General features: G+C 35.4%; 1 protein-coding gene across 1 annotated transcript; it reads right to left on the bottom strand.

The window, feature by feature from the left end:
• Positions 1-8,078: 8,078 nt before the first annotated feature.
• On the bottom strand, positions 8,079-9,676 carry LOC125191988 (allene oxide synthase 3-like). Its single transcript, XM_048089440.1, has one exon. It carries the CDS (start codon positions 9,625-9,627, stop codon positions 8,203-8,205), a length of 1,425 nt encoding a protein of 474 aa, XP_047945397.1. The 5' UTR covers positions 9,628-9,676; the 3' UTR covers positions 8,079-8,202.
• Positions 9,677-16,159: the final 6,483 nt, after the last annotated feature.

The raw sequence follows: 16,159 nt of genomic DNA, 5'->3' as shown, positions 1-16,159 counted from the left end.
ATAGACAAAACTCAAGTTAGGGAGAAAATCCTGTAACAAAATTTATGGAAATAAATTTTGTGAATAAATGGAATGTAGTTCCCAATGTTATGCGAGAGGAAACAATGAATAAATGGAATGTAGTGCCCAATTCTGCGTATAGTAAATACTGGATAATGGAGTACATCCTTAGTTTTATTATATTTGAGTTGTTTTTTTCATTTTGGACAGTTTTTTTTATAGTTGAGTTATTTTCATATATGATAATTTTTTCTCTTTCTTACCTTACTCTTTCTTATTTTATTCTCTCTACTTTATTCACTTTATACTTTATTCTCTCTACCTTTTTTTCTCTCTACATTTTTTACTCTTTTTTATTTTATTCTCTCTACTTTATTCACTTTATACTTTATTCTCTCTACCTTTTTTTCTCTCTACATTTTTTTCTCTCTTACTTTTTTATCTATTTATTTAACAAACCCAACATCCTTTTCTTACCTCCCTTTCTTAGACTTCGTGCCAAAAGTTTCGTCTCAACTATAATGAAACGGAGGGAAAAGTAATATAAATTAAAAATTTATGATGTCTATCCTAATCTTTCATTTGTATGCTATATATCTGAATATGGAGGATGAATAATTTTAAATTTAGGTTAGTGGATGTTATCTCGTCATTCAAGAAATTTACTAAAAAATATCCACTATTTAGGTAATTGTCATTATATCCATTTATTCACAGCAGCAACCCGGGTTTAATCCCTATATAGCGCATTCTTGGCTATTTCTCTCAAGTGCATTTATAAATATAATCATTAATTATTTGTTTTCTCCTAGACTCTACGGTAGGTAAATAATTTATATAGTCATTTATTATTTGTTTTCCCCTATACTCCACAGTAGGTAATAAAGCATGTATGGTTAAATACATGTTTATGATTTCTATAGAAAATATGATGCGTTTTATTTTTAGTTTAAATATTTCAAACTTTTTATAAATTAAAATAAACTCTTTGTTATATAAATATCTAAAAATTCCCAATTTAATAGTGATTTTTTTCAATTAATAACACTAATTTTTTTTATTTAATGAAATGACTTAATAGAAAAAATTGAGATAGCAAAAGAAAAAAGTTCGATTGGATTTTACATTCTTAAGTCAATATAATTATTTATCGCACCCCTAATATGAAATTTCTGGATCCGCCATTGTACGTACCTAACATATCATTTTGTGAAATAAAATTATCCCACATTTTCTTTTTCTTTTTATATTGGAATATTGACATAATAATCAAATAAATGTACATGTTAACTATCTATGTGTAGGGCTGGCAAATCATGCGGATTGGGTCGTTATCGGGGACCCAACCCAATAAAGTCAAACCCAAACCCAACCTGTTAAGGAAACTCCAAACCTGAACGCGAACCCAACCCGCCACCTTCAAATCCGGACACGACCCGGACACAATAACGACACAAACCACTTTGGATTGACCCGACACGATAACAACACGATATCGACCTGAACACGATACCGACACGAACCACTTTAGGTTTACCCGACACAATAACAACACGAATAATATAAAATTAAAGATTAAAACATTAATTTTACATTATAGCCTCTAATGTTGATTAAAGATTGAACATGTTTTCGGCTAGAATTCAAAAATAAAAATGCTTATATAATTTTAACAAAATGTTTTATTATATTTAGAAAAATATTTTACATCATGTTTTTTTCTAGTTTTAACAAAAAAAATTGAAACAAGTCAAAAGAACTAAAGAAGTAAAAAGAACTAAACAAAAAGAGTGAAAATACTAATAATTGAATTAAATTTATTAAATCAAAATAAAAAGAATATAATAGTAACAAATTATATTATAAAATTTTTTGTAGATTAATTTTGCTAGTACATAATATCTAAATTAACGTTTGTATCTATAAGTATAAACTTATTTTTCATGAATTTATTCAAATTGTCCTTTTATTCTAAACATTAATTGATTTAGTACTATATTTCATTTGGATCTCTCACGTACATTGTATTTTATTTCATTTCTTTTAACTACTTTAATTTTTGTAATTTGAAATATAATTTGAAGCTTATAATTTTAAATATTTTCTATTTATTATAACACATGGAGAAATATGCAAAGTAGGGTCGTTACATGGTCATTTAATATTATTATCCAAAATTAATGATGCTATCTAATTAAAATAAATTAATATTATCCTTTTTTAAATTTGAAGGGCATTTTGTGTATACAGTTTTTGTAAATTTATCTTTACTCAAAATAAAAATAATAATATTAATTTTTAATGGGTTACCCACATCCAACCCGCACCCGACCCGAATTTTTCGTGTTCTTAGTGGGTCGACCCAATAATGACCCGCATCCAATAAGACTTGATCCAAACCCAATAATTTCGTGCAGATTCGCGTCGGATTATCGTGTCGTGTCAAAAATTGTCAGCCCTATCTATGTGGCAATAAACTTCCGAGGGAAAATTGAGAATTCACCATCCACTTGCTAGAACTTTATACCGGGCAACACATTTATCGACTCGCTTTTATTTTACTACTAAAACTGTCCCAAAAGTGTATGGGGCTGATAATGACAAATAAAAGTATCATATCCTATAGAGGTCAATGTGTAACTTAAGTAACACGAACCAATCTCGACTGCTATCTAAAAAATCAAATTAAGTTTTTTTTTAAAAACTACGGCTTCAATGAAATTATGTTAAAATAACATAAAATAAGTCAAATATAATTTGAAAAGTATTATGAAAAGAATACAAAATTCTAAGATCCAATGCACAACAATAAGCTATTATTCAACTGATCTCTTTGCTTTTAGCGTCTCTTGAGTTGCTAAGTCGATCACTTATTTATATTAAACTCAAATCATGGGGTGAGAATGTTGGAACTACAGCGGCAAATCTATTCTAGATGAATGTTTGATTTAAATTTACACATGTACAGAAAGCTAGCATGCTCATAAAACCATATATAAATATAAAGAACACATGCATATAACTGATACATAAAATCGTGCAATTAATCATATAATTACATAATACAACCAATTCATGCATTCAATCACAACTTTAATTCTGTCGTATGAACTTGATCTCAACTACAAATCTTCTGATATGTTCCCTCAACTCATAATCGACCTTTGTATGGGCGAAACTCGTCAATTCCCTAGGACTCGGACAAGATTGAAGACATACAGACCTAGGGAGTAAACCCTAAAATTTCAAAAATCACAAGGGATAGAGAGAGAGAGTAGGCGTGTACGATGCGCTATTTCACTTCCCTGTCTTCTGGGCTTGTCCCCATCTATAATAAGTCGTTTGTTGGGCCAGATTAGGGATCTATGAGGGATTGGACTTGGGCCACAGTTTAGGTTACCAATTTAATTAATTTCTGAATTTAATTTAAGCCCAAATTTAAATATTATTATCATTCACTAAATATACAATATTGTCTGCCCATATAAACCAAAATATTATTATCATTCACAAGGTGTGATTAAGCGTCAAAACTCCTAAATGTCTTTATTTTGGTTGTAATGTAGGCTCTTTGGTATGTGAGGAATATTTGGCTGAAAAATTGCTAAAAATAAAAATTCCAAGTAGAGTAAAATAAGCTCCACTTTTTCTTTCAAACCCAATACACTTTTGATATTTATTCTAACTTCTACTCACTTTCTAATCCTTCGATACTTTCTTTTCTAAAGAACCTTCCTTTCTTTTCTTAAGAATTTCATAAAAGATGTTTAGTTACTCTCTTCGTCACACTCAAGATGTCCACATTCTTGAATGGCACGAAATTTTAGGATGAGTTGTTAGGTGGAGTCAGTAGAGGGAAAAATATAATTGAATATTTTAATGAGAACAATATGATTTATTTTCAAAACGGTGGATATCTTCAGTGGGACGGAGAGAATAATAAAAATAATAAATTAAAGTACTCTCTCCATCTCAAGGAAGATGACCCTTCCTTGGGCGGCACGAGATTTTGGGCAGCTTTATTTTGTGTTAAGTGGTGAGAATAAAGTAACAGAGAGAGAGAGAATAAAGTAGAGATAAAATGTGTCTCCATTTTTAGTAATGAGACATCTTGGTAAGGACAAACTAAAAAGAAAAGTGGGTCATCTTCAATGGGCCAAACGGAGTACTAGACATGAAGTAAAATAAGCAAAACCCAATGTCGAATTATGCAGTTTTTAGTCTTCTCTTGTCTGGATCTTGATACGCTCGGATTTTGCACTGTTTTAAGGCCCTTATTTGGTTTGTTTTGAGTGTCAAAGTTCTATTACACGTCCATTAATTGCATGTTTTATCTATTTTGGTATTTTGACGTGTTTTGTGAGAAATGCTCATATTTGAGCCTAAAAAGATAGCTAAAAGTCGAAGTTGGAAATCTAGAGCTTTCGAGACGTTAAGCGGTCCGCTGCAACACAGCCAGTGACCGCTGGCGGCCAACGACCGCTGAGCCAGAAGTGGTCCACTCCGGAGAGTTGTACTGAAAAGAAGAACACGCCCAACGACCGTTGGGGTGCGTGCAGCTACCGCTCTGAACGATCCAAAAGTTATGGGACGATTGTCAGCGACTGCTGAAACAATGTGTAGTGGCCGTTGTTCAAGAGGCAGAAGCTACGGATCAACCCACAGCGACCGCTGGCCAAGGTGCAGCGGTCCGCTAAAACGCGGGGCACAGATTTGACCTACTTTCTCTCCAAGATTTACCATACTTAGCCACTTTTTTGCCTTAATTGGTGATGGACGAAAATATGGCTATAAATACCTTCTCAAACCTCTTCAATAGGGATCTTTTCCAGAGCATATATTTGAGAGTTCTTCTTTGATCATCAAAGTGCAAGGGTTTGAAGATGGAATCAAGAGAAGATCAAGACTACAAGGATTCAACGTTTGTGTTTTATTTGCTTTAGTCTTTATGTTTTCATTGTTTTCCCTAAGAACTATGTCTTTATCTTATTCCATCACGTGTAACTAAATTCATAGAATTCTAGGGATGTGCTAGTAGAGACTTTGGTTATACAATTCATTTTCTATTTAATATATGTTTTGTTCTTACTTCGTTTCTTTTCTAAGTGTTGGATAATTGCTTCACGTTTGAGTGGCACATTTGTGATGATTTAATATAACTTGCTACATAATCGTGAGAGAAGATTGACGAGTTAGATCTTCTTAGTAGACACTACATATAGCTTCCCTTAAACGGCACTGTTAATTGAGAGTGGGGACTTTTCAAGGGTCTTAGGAGCTTTTAGGAGTTACAAATCTAGGATTGACAACCCTAGTGAGGTAATCTACGTTTGTATGATTGTATCGCATGAGCATAACTTAGGTTATGGAGTGTATATAGGCTTGAAAAAGGTTATGGAGTATATATATAGGCTTGAAAAAAGGTTTAGACATGATAAGAATTGAATCCTTCAAGATATAGAAAAGATTTGGCTTCATAAGGCAATAGTTTCAATCATCCCTTAAATTTTCATCTAATTATCGTCAGTTTTTTACTGCCCTACTCTATACATTAGTAGAAAGATCATAACTTTCTCTACAGAATTTCAATTGCAACGAGCAAGATACCCACATGAAGATCTCTCAAAGACGAAGATAATGGTATGTAACGAAGACTGATCAGACTTCAATTTTGCCAGTAATATTGGGTTCAGACATCAATTTTGACTATTTTGTACCATTTCTAATTCTTTTTCTGTAATTTCTCAACAAACACGTTAAAATACTAAAATATAGAAATATATTGCACTAGTCATGGTGATGCAGGATTTTAACGCTTGGGGGTCCAATATTAGTAACAATTGTAGTGAATTTTTTTATGTCGGTATGGCAGGAAGTTGCGACATTACAAAGATACGAAGGGGATGGGTAATGCGATATAAATAATTATATAATATGAAAACTCGAGATACGTATATATTTAATAGAGTAGTATTAATTATAAATAAATTTTGAAATAGGTTAAGTTAATAGTTGTAGAAAAATAAAAAGAAATCACAAAATATAGCAAAAAAAATTTAAAATTATGAATATGTTGAAATAAGTTTTGACGAAGTACTATAAAACATGATTTATTTTATGTATAAATCGGAGATTGACTAGTGATCAAACCAAATTATTCATTTAAAAATAAATATATAATATAAAATTAATAAAAAATATGTAATATGATACAAAAATTTCGTAATGGTCCGCACTTGGAGATGGTGTTGAGTCCATGAATCGGTAAAGGCCTACATTTCAAAAACCGCGTGCATGGTGACTCCTTTATATGTTACTGTATCATTTTCCAATTTGGTATTCAAAGTCTCATTTTACTATTTTTCATCCTTCCACCAATAAATATTTCATTTGCTTTTTTACTACTTTTAGTAATGAATTTCACATTCTACTAACTTTATTTCACTCACATTTCAATATAAAACGGTATAAAAGTAGAAGTCATTTTCCACTCTCTTTCCCGTCACATTTTATTAGTACATTTTTGAAACTCGTGTACGATCAAATTGATATATTGATGAACATAGGGAAATACTATTTTACTTTTATTTTTTCAATTTGGGATGTAAGTCTGCTAGCTAGTTACACATTCTGCAATACTATTTTACTGTTATTTTTTCAAAATAAGATTTGATAATGTATATTGCTGCATCAAATGTATAATTTATAAAAAATAATAACGTCAATGATAACATAATATTCACTTAATATATCTACTGTCTAAAAGACAAAATAAGATGCAGCGATAATAATTTATATAAGAGGCAATCTAAAAACATGCCGACATCTCATCACATGGGTTTCTATGCAACCAGCTGGTCTCATTTCCAGTCTAATCATTTTAGTGTAGGTTAATTTTAGTATTCTTTCCATCCCAAGGCATATTGTGGTAAAATTTAAAGTGAAAAAAGTAAAATAAAAAAGATGATAAAATAAGAGAGATTAAGAGAGAAAAGCGTGAGAGAAGAAAAAAACTCAACTACGGAATAATCCAAAATGATATACAACTTAATTATTTTTGAACAAGAGGCAATATGATTTTGTTTGATTATAAGGTTATGAGGCAATATGTTTTTGTTTGATTATAAGGTAAATTAATCATATTTATTTCATTCATTTAAGTTAATAATTTCCGTCTAAAGTAATCCAATAATGTCCCACTTCCCTTTTAAATGTAAATCGTTTTCATCGTCATTTTTGTTTTTTGCAACTAACTGCTCGGTATTCATTTAATCTCATTTGTAACTTTCCCAGTGATTCAATTACCCATCAATAAAATAAATATGATCAATTGAACAGATTATTATATTAATCCCTCCGTCACAACTAAGATGATATACATTCCTTTGTAATTTATCCTAATCAAAATAGCAAATTTCTGTTTTTGAAATTTTTTCTCTCTTGTATTACTACACCCAACCATTTTTTTCTCACTCTAATTAAATATTCAATGTCTTTCTTTCTCCATTTAATACTCCCTCCGTTCTCTCATAGTTGAGGCGGAACTTTTTGGCACGAAGTTTAAGAAATGAATATAGAGTGTGTTAAATAAATAGATAAAAAAAGTAAGAAAAATAAAAAGGTAGAGAGAATAAAGTAAAAAGTGAATAAAGTAAGAGAGAAGAAAAAGTTACTATATATGAAAATGACTCAACTATGATGGAACTTTCCGAAATGACTCATTACTATGAAGGAACGGAGGGAGTACTTACGCTCATTATTTCTCTCTTCAACTAATTACATTAATCAACAACTCTTAGAAAACCGTACCGACTAAGAAGTGTGTCATTTTAGCTGAGACGAAGGGAGTACTCCTTCGTCCCACGTTACTTGAGGCGTTTCTTTTCGGCACGAGATTTAAGAAAGTTGTGTTTAGTGAATTTAAATAAAGTAGAAGAAAGAATAAAGTAAGTGAGAGGAGAGAGGGTGATGTAAAAGAAAGAATAAAGTAAGTGTGAATAGATGTTTTGTTTTTTGTCAAAAAGAGAAATGATTCAAGTAATTTGAGACAACTTAAAATGAAATACGGCTCAAGTAACTTGGGACGAAGAGAGTATTATTTTTCACATGACTAAGAATATAAAGCAGTGATAGAAAAAATCTACAATCGGCAATCAAATAACACACAAACAATTAAAAAAAAAGCATGAATTTGAATAATGATTAACGATCATGCTTCGTGAGCGACTTGAACGTGACTGAGGAGCCCAAGAGAAGCTTCCCAGATTCAACCTCAAACGTATCATACCTCAAAAACAATTCCACCAACATCAACGTGCACATCATCACCACCAAATCCTTCCCCGGGCACTGCTTATTGTCCACCGTTGGATCCTCCGTCTCCCTCCCATTCGACCAGTACACATACCTCAACAGCTTCTCCCCTTCTTCCCCGACAAACCTCTCCGCCACGTAATCATCCGGATTCTCAAAAATCCTCGGATCCCTCGTCGCCAACACCTGGTACCCAAACAGCATCTCCCCTTTCTTCACCAAAAACGTATTCTCATGGTTCCGAATCTTGAAATCCTCCTTCGCCTTCCCGTATTGATACGGCACCGACGGCTCGATCCGCAGCGCTTCATACACCGCCGATTTCGTCAAACGCATCTCTTCCAACGCCGCCGCAGTGATGCCACCTTTCTCCTTCACCACCGCCCTGATCTCTGCCGCGAGGCGCAAGTGGAGGCCCGGGCCCCCCGCTCCGACCCACTTGATCAGTGCGGGGAACACGGCCTTCATCCCCCCATACGCGTTGAACCCGGCCAGGAACACGAGGTTATGGCACGCCTCGTCCCGTTCCAGCCCGAGCTCAGCCGCTTCCTCCAGAAGCTTCCCGAGATTCGCTTCGAAGGCGGAGTAGATCTTGTCGTAGTAAGACTTCACCAAAAAGAAAGGAATCGGGAAGTTATGGAGAAACATGTCTTCAATAAAGGAAGGTACGAATTTGAGTCCAAGCGTCATCAAGGGCGAGAGCTGGCCGAAGAGCCATAAGTCCATTGATTTTGGGCCGTCCGAGCCCAGACTCGTCTCGGCCGGGCCCACCCTGCAGAGCAAGCGGAAAACGAACTCGAACGACATCGCATCGTTTAGGTCGTTGAAGGAAGACGATCCATTCGCGGCGATCTCGTCTTCGAGGGTGGAGAAAAGGTCGGACATGCCGCGGCGGAACAAGGGGATGAACTGGTCGTGCCTTTTGGCGAGGAGGGAGAGGAAGAAGCGCTTGAGGAGGGCGTGGTTGGGCTCGGACGGGTCGAGGTAGGCGCAGGTGCGGTAGCCCCCAGTGAAGGCGGTGGAGGGGACGAAGGTGCCGTCGAGGACGTCCCTCTTTTCGACTTTGGAGGTATCGAAGAGGGTTTGGAAGCTGAGGGCGTCGAGGAGGCAGATTACGCGGGGATCGCGGGCCATGAAGGGGCCGGGCGGCATGTTGCAACGGAACACGGTGGATTTGTATTTCTCCATGCGAGATTTGAAGAATTTGAGCTCGCCTTGGCTGTAGAAGTAGCTTAGGCGATCGGCTATGGCGCCGAAGAAGGGGAGCCCGACCGATCCCGGGATCTCTCGCCGCGGAAGCTCCTCAGTAGACATTGTTGCCGATTGTTTGATTGATTGGGAGAGGTTTGAATAATTTGCGTAGGGACTGATGTGTATTTATAAGTAGTTGGAGGAGATGGTACTGATGCATGCAGTGGTCCATTATTGGGACTTATAAATCAAATAAACGTTTATTTTATTATTAACGGGCTAAATGCTTTCATAATTGATGAAATAGTAAAAAGTTTCTTAAATTTGTTGCTATGCAATTATTTGATTTTGTTTGACAACCATACCTTTTTTATTACTCCCTCCGTCCCGGATAATTCGGGTCACTTTGACCAGGCACGGATTTTAAGAATTGTAATGAAAAGTGAGTTGAAAAATTTAGTGGAATGTGGGTTCTACCTTTATATATTAGTTTTATAATAAAATGTGAGTAAGAAAGAGTTAGTGGAATATGAGGTCCACTACCAAAAATGATAAAAGTGAAGTGGGACAAATTATATGGGACGGACCGAAATGGAAAATTGAAATGAATTATCTGAGATCGGAGGGAGTAATTATTAATTCACGTGTAGGATCAAGAACACTGCATGTGCTCAAGTTAAATACTCCAATTTCTTTACTTTTATAAAATGTATTACTCTGACTTGTTACATAACGATGTTTTTTTAACATGGATATGGTAGGATAGTTGGCCTTATTATACTTTTTAAATCTATTTTGTACATGAACTTATTTTCATCATAATCCTGGAGTATGCATGTGGTGTTGCATGTATATTTTTCGGTGATTTCAATCCTATTTCTTTACATGGTTGAGGATATCATGTCTAGTGTTTTACTGGTATTCAAATTTAACCATTTTTTTGAAGTTGATTGAGTTTATGATGGTAGTGTAATAGACTAGAGGTGCCCACGGTTCAGGAACCGGCGGTTACGGTTCGAAACCACCGGTTCCGGTTTTAGAAATTGTTGAACCGAAACCGAACCGCGAGGATGTTTCGCGGTTCCGGTTCCAAAACCGCCGGTTTCGGTTTCGGTTCCGAACCGGCGGTTTTCCAATGGTTTTTTAAGGTTTTTCACGGTTCCAAACCGTCGGTTTTTTGCGGTTCCGACTTGATTTCACGGTTTTCCTGCAGTTTTTCGTGGTTCCGGTTTGAAACCGCCCGGAACTAGCGGTTCCGGCACGGTTTCGGTTCGAAATTTTTGAACCTGAACCGAACCACGGTTTAAAAATCGACGGTTTCGGTTCGGAACCGTAACCGACGGTTATGGTTTCAGTTTTAACCGCCGGTTCGGTAAACCTTGGGCAGGTCTATACTAGACTCAGTTTCAGTTTTAGTTTCGTTTTTTTTTCCAGTAATACTCCCTCCGTCCTACAATAAGAGTTGTTTTGTCATTTCGGTCTCTTTCGTAATAAGAGTCTTATTTCACTTTTACCATAAATGGTAATTAGACACTAAATTTCACCGACTTTTTTCACTTATATTTTATTATAAAACGAATATAGGATTCATATTCCACTAACTTATTCAAATTACTTTTCTTATATTTCTTAAAACTTGTGTCATAACTAAATAGGACTCTTGGCGAGGGAGGGAGAAGTATAATTTAATTTTTCTAAACTGATTGTGATGTTTTTCACAACTCTAAATTGTGTTAGTGGAGGGGTTTATATGTCACTGTTAGGTTTCTGAAGTATTGGTTTGAAATATTATACTATTCAATATTGAAATCAAAGATAGAACTTAAAAATTGTTCGCCATTAATTCATTATCCTCGATTATGTTTTACTATCATTTATACTCATAAATAAGAGCGTGGCAATGATAACAATTTAAGAGCATCCGCCGGTGTGCTCTTGCCGACGGCATAGCGCTGCTCGATGTATCGAGCGCGTCCTGCCGCTGAGCAGGGCGATGTGGCGCGTTTCTATTCGCCAACGGCTTAGCCGTTGGATTTTCTATATTTTTTTTAAATCAAAAATAATACCCAAAAAAAAATATTCGGATTCCCAACAATATAGCCGTTTATTATCCTTTATTTGAATTTTTTTGGATTTTTTTTTAAAAAAATTTTAATCCAAAAATCATCTATAAGTACATACATTCATCATCCATTTTTCACATCAAATTATCTCTCATTCATATTTTTTCATACAACTCATCTACATCTTCCTCTCTCACTCAAACCCTCTCTAAATTAAAAAATGGATTTCAACGATATCATTGCGAAAGCGGAGCGCGATGAACAAGAATATTATGACCAATATCTTGCCGCCTATGAAGCCTATGTCGCCGCCGCTACCCCCGCCCCTCCTCCTTGACCAACTAGATCAAATCGCCGCTACTTCCTTCGTGACCGGGAAGTAGCCCACGAAAGGCTCGTTGCCGACTATTTTTTCGACCAGCCACGATTTTCGGAAGATTACTTTTGGCGCCGTTTTCGCATGTCAAAACAGTTGTTTATGCGTATTGTCAACACATTGTCCGCCCGTGTTGAATACTTTCAATCAAGTAGAGACGCAACCGGTCGGCAAAGTCTCTTGGCATTGCAGAAGTGTACTTGTGCCCTCCGACAACTTGCTACTGGGTACACGGCTGACCTCTTCGACGAGTATTTGCATGTGGGTGAGTCAACTGGAATCTTATAGCTCAAAAATTTTTGCGACGACGTTCGTTTTGCTTTGGGTGAGGAATTCCTTCGGGCACCCACCACCGATGATTGTCAACGGTTGCTTCATCTTCACGAAACAGTCCACGGTTTTTCCGGTATGCTTGACAGCATTGACTGGATGCATTGAAAGTGGAAGAATTGCCTGAATGCTTGGAGGGGGCAACACTTAAGTGTCCACAAAGGTGTCGGTCCAACGCTTATCCTTGAAGCCGTCGCCGACTACCGCCTATGGATTTGGCATGCATATTCCGGTGTTGCCAGATCCAACAACGACTTGGACGTGCTCTATTCTTCACCACTCTTCAATGATGTTTGGAATGGTGTAGCACCGGTGATCGACTTCACCGTCAACGGAAATTCATACCACATGGGTCACTATCTCGCCGATGGTATCTACCCAAGGTGGTCGACTTTCATTAAGACGTTCAGCAATTCGCATTCTCAACAGTCTGCTCGGAAAGACGTCGAAAGAGCTTTTGGGGTCCTTCAAGGCCGATTCAACATTGTGAAGGCCCCATCTCGGCTGTGGTACGTTAAGAATATCGTCGACATCATATACACGTGTATTATCTTGCACAACATGATTATAGCTGACGAAGGACCGAGGGAGGCTAACTTTTAAGACGAGGATGAAGCCGTAAGCTCAACCGCGAGGTCTCCCCCACGCTGAGGTGTGCATACGACGATGTGCGAGAGGATCGAAACAAGACACACAATGCGCGATACCATAACCCACATTGAGCTACAAGAAAACCTAATCTTACACATTTGGGCGAAATTCGGCCACGAGTAGTGGGTTTTTTAAATTTTATGAATTTAATTATGTAATTTTTAATTTTTAGGATTTTAATTATGTAATTTTTAATTTTTAGGACTTTAATTATGTAATTTTTAAGTTTTAGAATTTTAATTATGTACTCCCTCCGTCCTAGTTTTACAGTAACATTTTGCCATAAAAGTCCGTCCCACATTTATAGTCACATTTAGAATTTTCCATATTTGGACATAAAATTTTACCCCATTATTCACTAAAATTACACCCAAATGTCATTATCAACACAAAAATAAACCAAAACAAAAATAAAAAACCAAAAAGTCAAAAAGGGACCCACCTTCAACCAACTCACTTAATTTATTACACACTCCTTCATCTCACTTCATATATTACACACTCCACCATCTCACTCTTCCATCTCACTTCATTTATTACACACTCCACCATCTCACTTCATTAATTACAGACTCCACCAATTCCTTAAAACTCGTGCCCTAACTAAATGTGACTATAGATGTGGGACGGAGGGAGTAATTTTTAATTTTTAGGACTTTAATTATGTAATCTTTAATTTTTATTACTTTAATTATGTAATTTTTAATTTTTAAGTAATTTGTAATAGTATTCCGTGTATTTTTAATGCATTTTAATATTGTGGAAATGTTTTTATTTAAATTGAATAATAGAATGGTGGGACCCTTGAGCATGTCCTTGCGCAAGAGCATGGATGTGGGTGTTGTGCTATTGGGGAAGAGCAGAGAGTAAAAAGAGTAAAAAATGAATAAAAGTTGGCCCGGGCCTACTTCCATGCTCTTGCCTTAGGGTTGGCACGGTACGGTATAGCGCACCAAGAATGTCATACCGCATACTGTACCGTAAATTGCGGTATGAGAAAATGTCATACTGTACCGCAATGCGATATACCGAAAATTCGGTATGATTATTTCCGATACCGTTACCATACCGTCTATGCGGTATACCGTACCGTATTGCGGTATACCGTACTTTTACAGTATACCGAAATAAAGTATGGCATACCGAGTACGGTATACCAAAATAAGCTATGGCATACCGTAATACTTGTGTTTCATTCCCAAAAAATTCTATTATAGCCAAATATTTAAAATAAAATTTCACCTATTTAAATAATGTCCAAAAGATTAAAACTACACCACAATCAAATCTATACAATTGACTTGATTTGCATCTCTGCGTGTGTGTGTTTGGTGCTGGGGGCGGTTAAACTAAAATATGAAAGTAAGGTTAGGGAAACAATTAACTAATTTTTATATAAATTTTAAATATAACATGTATATCGAATTTTTAGCAAATATCGTAAATGCGGTATATTGCGGTATACCGCGGTATAGGATAATCTATACCTTTACCGTACCGAAATCTATCGATACGGTATACCGCAAATTCGGTATTTTCAGTATTTTTTCGGTACGATAACTGCGGTATTTCGGTATTACGGTATATTTTGCCAGCCCTACTCTTGCCAAAGAGCATGGATGAGAATGCTCCAAGTCCCAAATTTACTATGATTAGTTAACTACTTCATCTATAGGGGTGCTTAAACGGTTCTCCGGTTCTCAGTTTACCGAAACCGGAATCGGCCAGTTAATTCGTGAATCGGGAACCGGAAAGCAAGTTTCGATTCGATACCGATTTCAATTTTTTAAATAAAACCGGTTCCGGTTTCTAACCGGGAACCATATTACAATTCAATTTCATTTTTCTTATAATTTAATATATTAATAAATCTAACTTATTTGAATTAATAATGAATTGAAATAAAACAAATTGAAATAAAATAAATTTTTAGATCTAAATAGCGTTAAATTTGCGAGCTTTGTTTTATGAAGTATTTAAAATGTTTAAACCGTGATGCTTTCAATCTACAATCATTTCTCAATCCATTTTTTATGAACTAACTACCATGAGTAGGACATAATAAGTTTGTTTTTAATTTCCAAAAGAACTTATAATAATACAATCTTATTTCATATGATACTTCCTCCGTCCACAAAAAATAGAGCAATTGATGTATGACACAGATTTTAATGTAGAATTGGTAAAGTAAGAGAAAAGGGAAAAAAAGTAAGGGAGAAGAAGAAAAAGTAAGTGAGAAGTAATGTTAGTGGAATGATGTGTAAGGTTATTATTTGTTAAAAACTTTCCATAAATGAATGTGCTCTATTTTTTGTGGACGGCTAAAAATGGAAAGTGTGTTCTATTTTTTGTGGACGAAGGGAGTAGAACTTTAACTTTATAACAAATTTGTGTAACTATTTATTTAACATACGATTTTAACCTGTTTGGGCATGATTTATTAACTGTTCTGTATTAAACCAAAAATTCACTACACGATCAATTAGTAATGATAATTCCATTGAATATTTGTTTAGCCCAAAAAAAAAGGAAAATGGAATTCAATTTTAAAAAAATTGCTAACTTTTAGAACTCATTTTTTATAAAAGAATTGCCAATATAAACTAGTCCGTGTTAGGTTTGGTATACTGAAAAGCATGTTTCGAGCAAGTTTCGCTCGAATAGAATCTTGCTTGTATACGTAAAACTCTATAATCCACTTTTAACCTGATTCAGTATTATTCGAGCAGTCTCGCACGAATAGAATCACTATTATTATTACATTGTGTTTGCTTGTGCATTTATAAGATGTTTTATAAACATTTAAATGCATAAGAAGTAAACAAAGTCTAAGTCTTTTGCTTAGTAGACCGGTTGTGGGCGTCGTCCACTTTAAGGTAACACGGTCAGATCTATGCAATGCTTTGCAAAAGAAAAAGAAGAATTTCACAACCTAGATAGGCTTTGGCTATCTATCGTGAAAGGTTGCAATGTCAGATCCGCATATTTCTAAGCCTTACTTGAAATAATTTGACATTGGTGTGGTATAGCACTGAACGGATCTAACAACAAAGACGTGTCTTTATGCTATCTACTGAAAGACTAGGTCTTGATAAAATATTATTTCTTAATCTACATATGTTAGCATTGAGCATACGGTATTGATTATGCACTACTTTGACTTATCAAATGGTGCGGGTTTTTCGCAACCCAATAATCCTGATATCTTGGGTAGTGGTGATTAATATCTAGCGGT

This window comes from Salvia hispanica, chromosome 6 (assembly GCF_023119035.1).
Source record: "Salvia hispanica cultivar TCC Black 2014 chromosome 6, UniMelb_Shisp_WGS_1.0, whole genome shotgun sequence".
Classification (NCBI taxonomy): domain Eukaryota; kingdom Viridiplantae; phylum Streptophyta; class Magnoliopsida; order Lamiales; family Lamiaceae; genus Salvia; species Salvia hispanica.
This window is presented reverse-complemented; position numbering and strand designations above follow the sequence as displayed.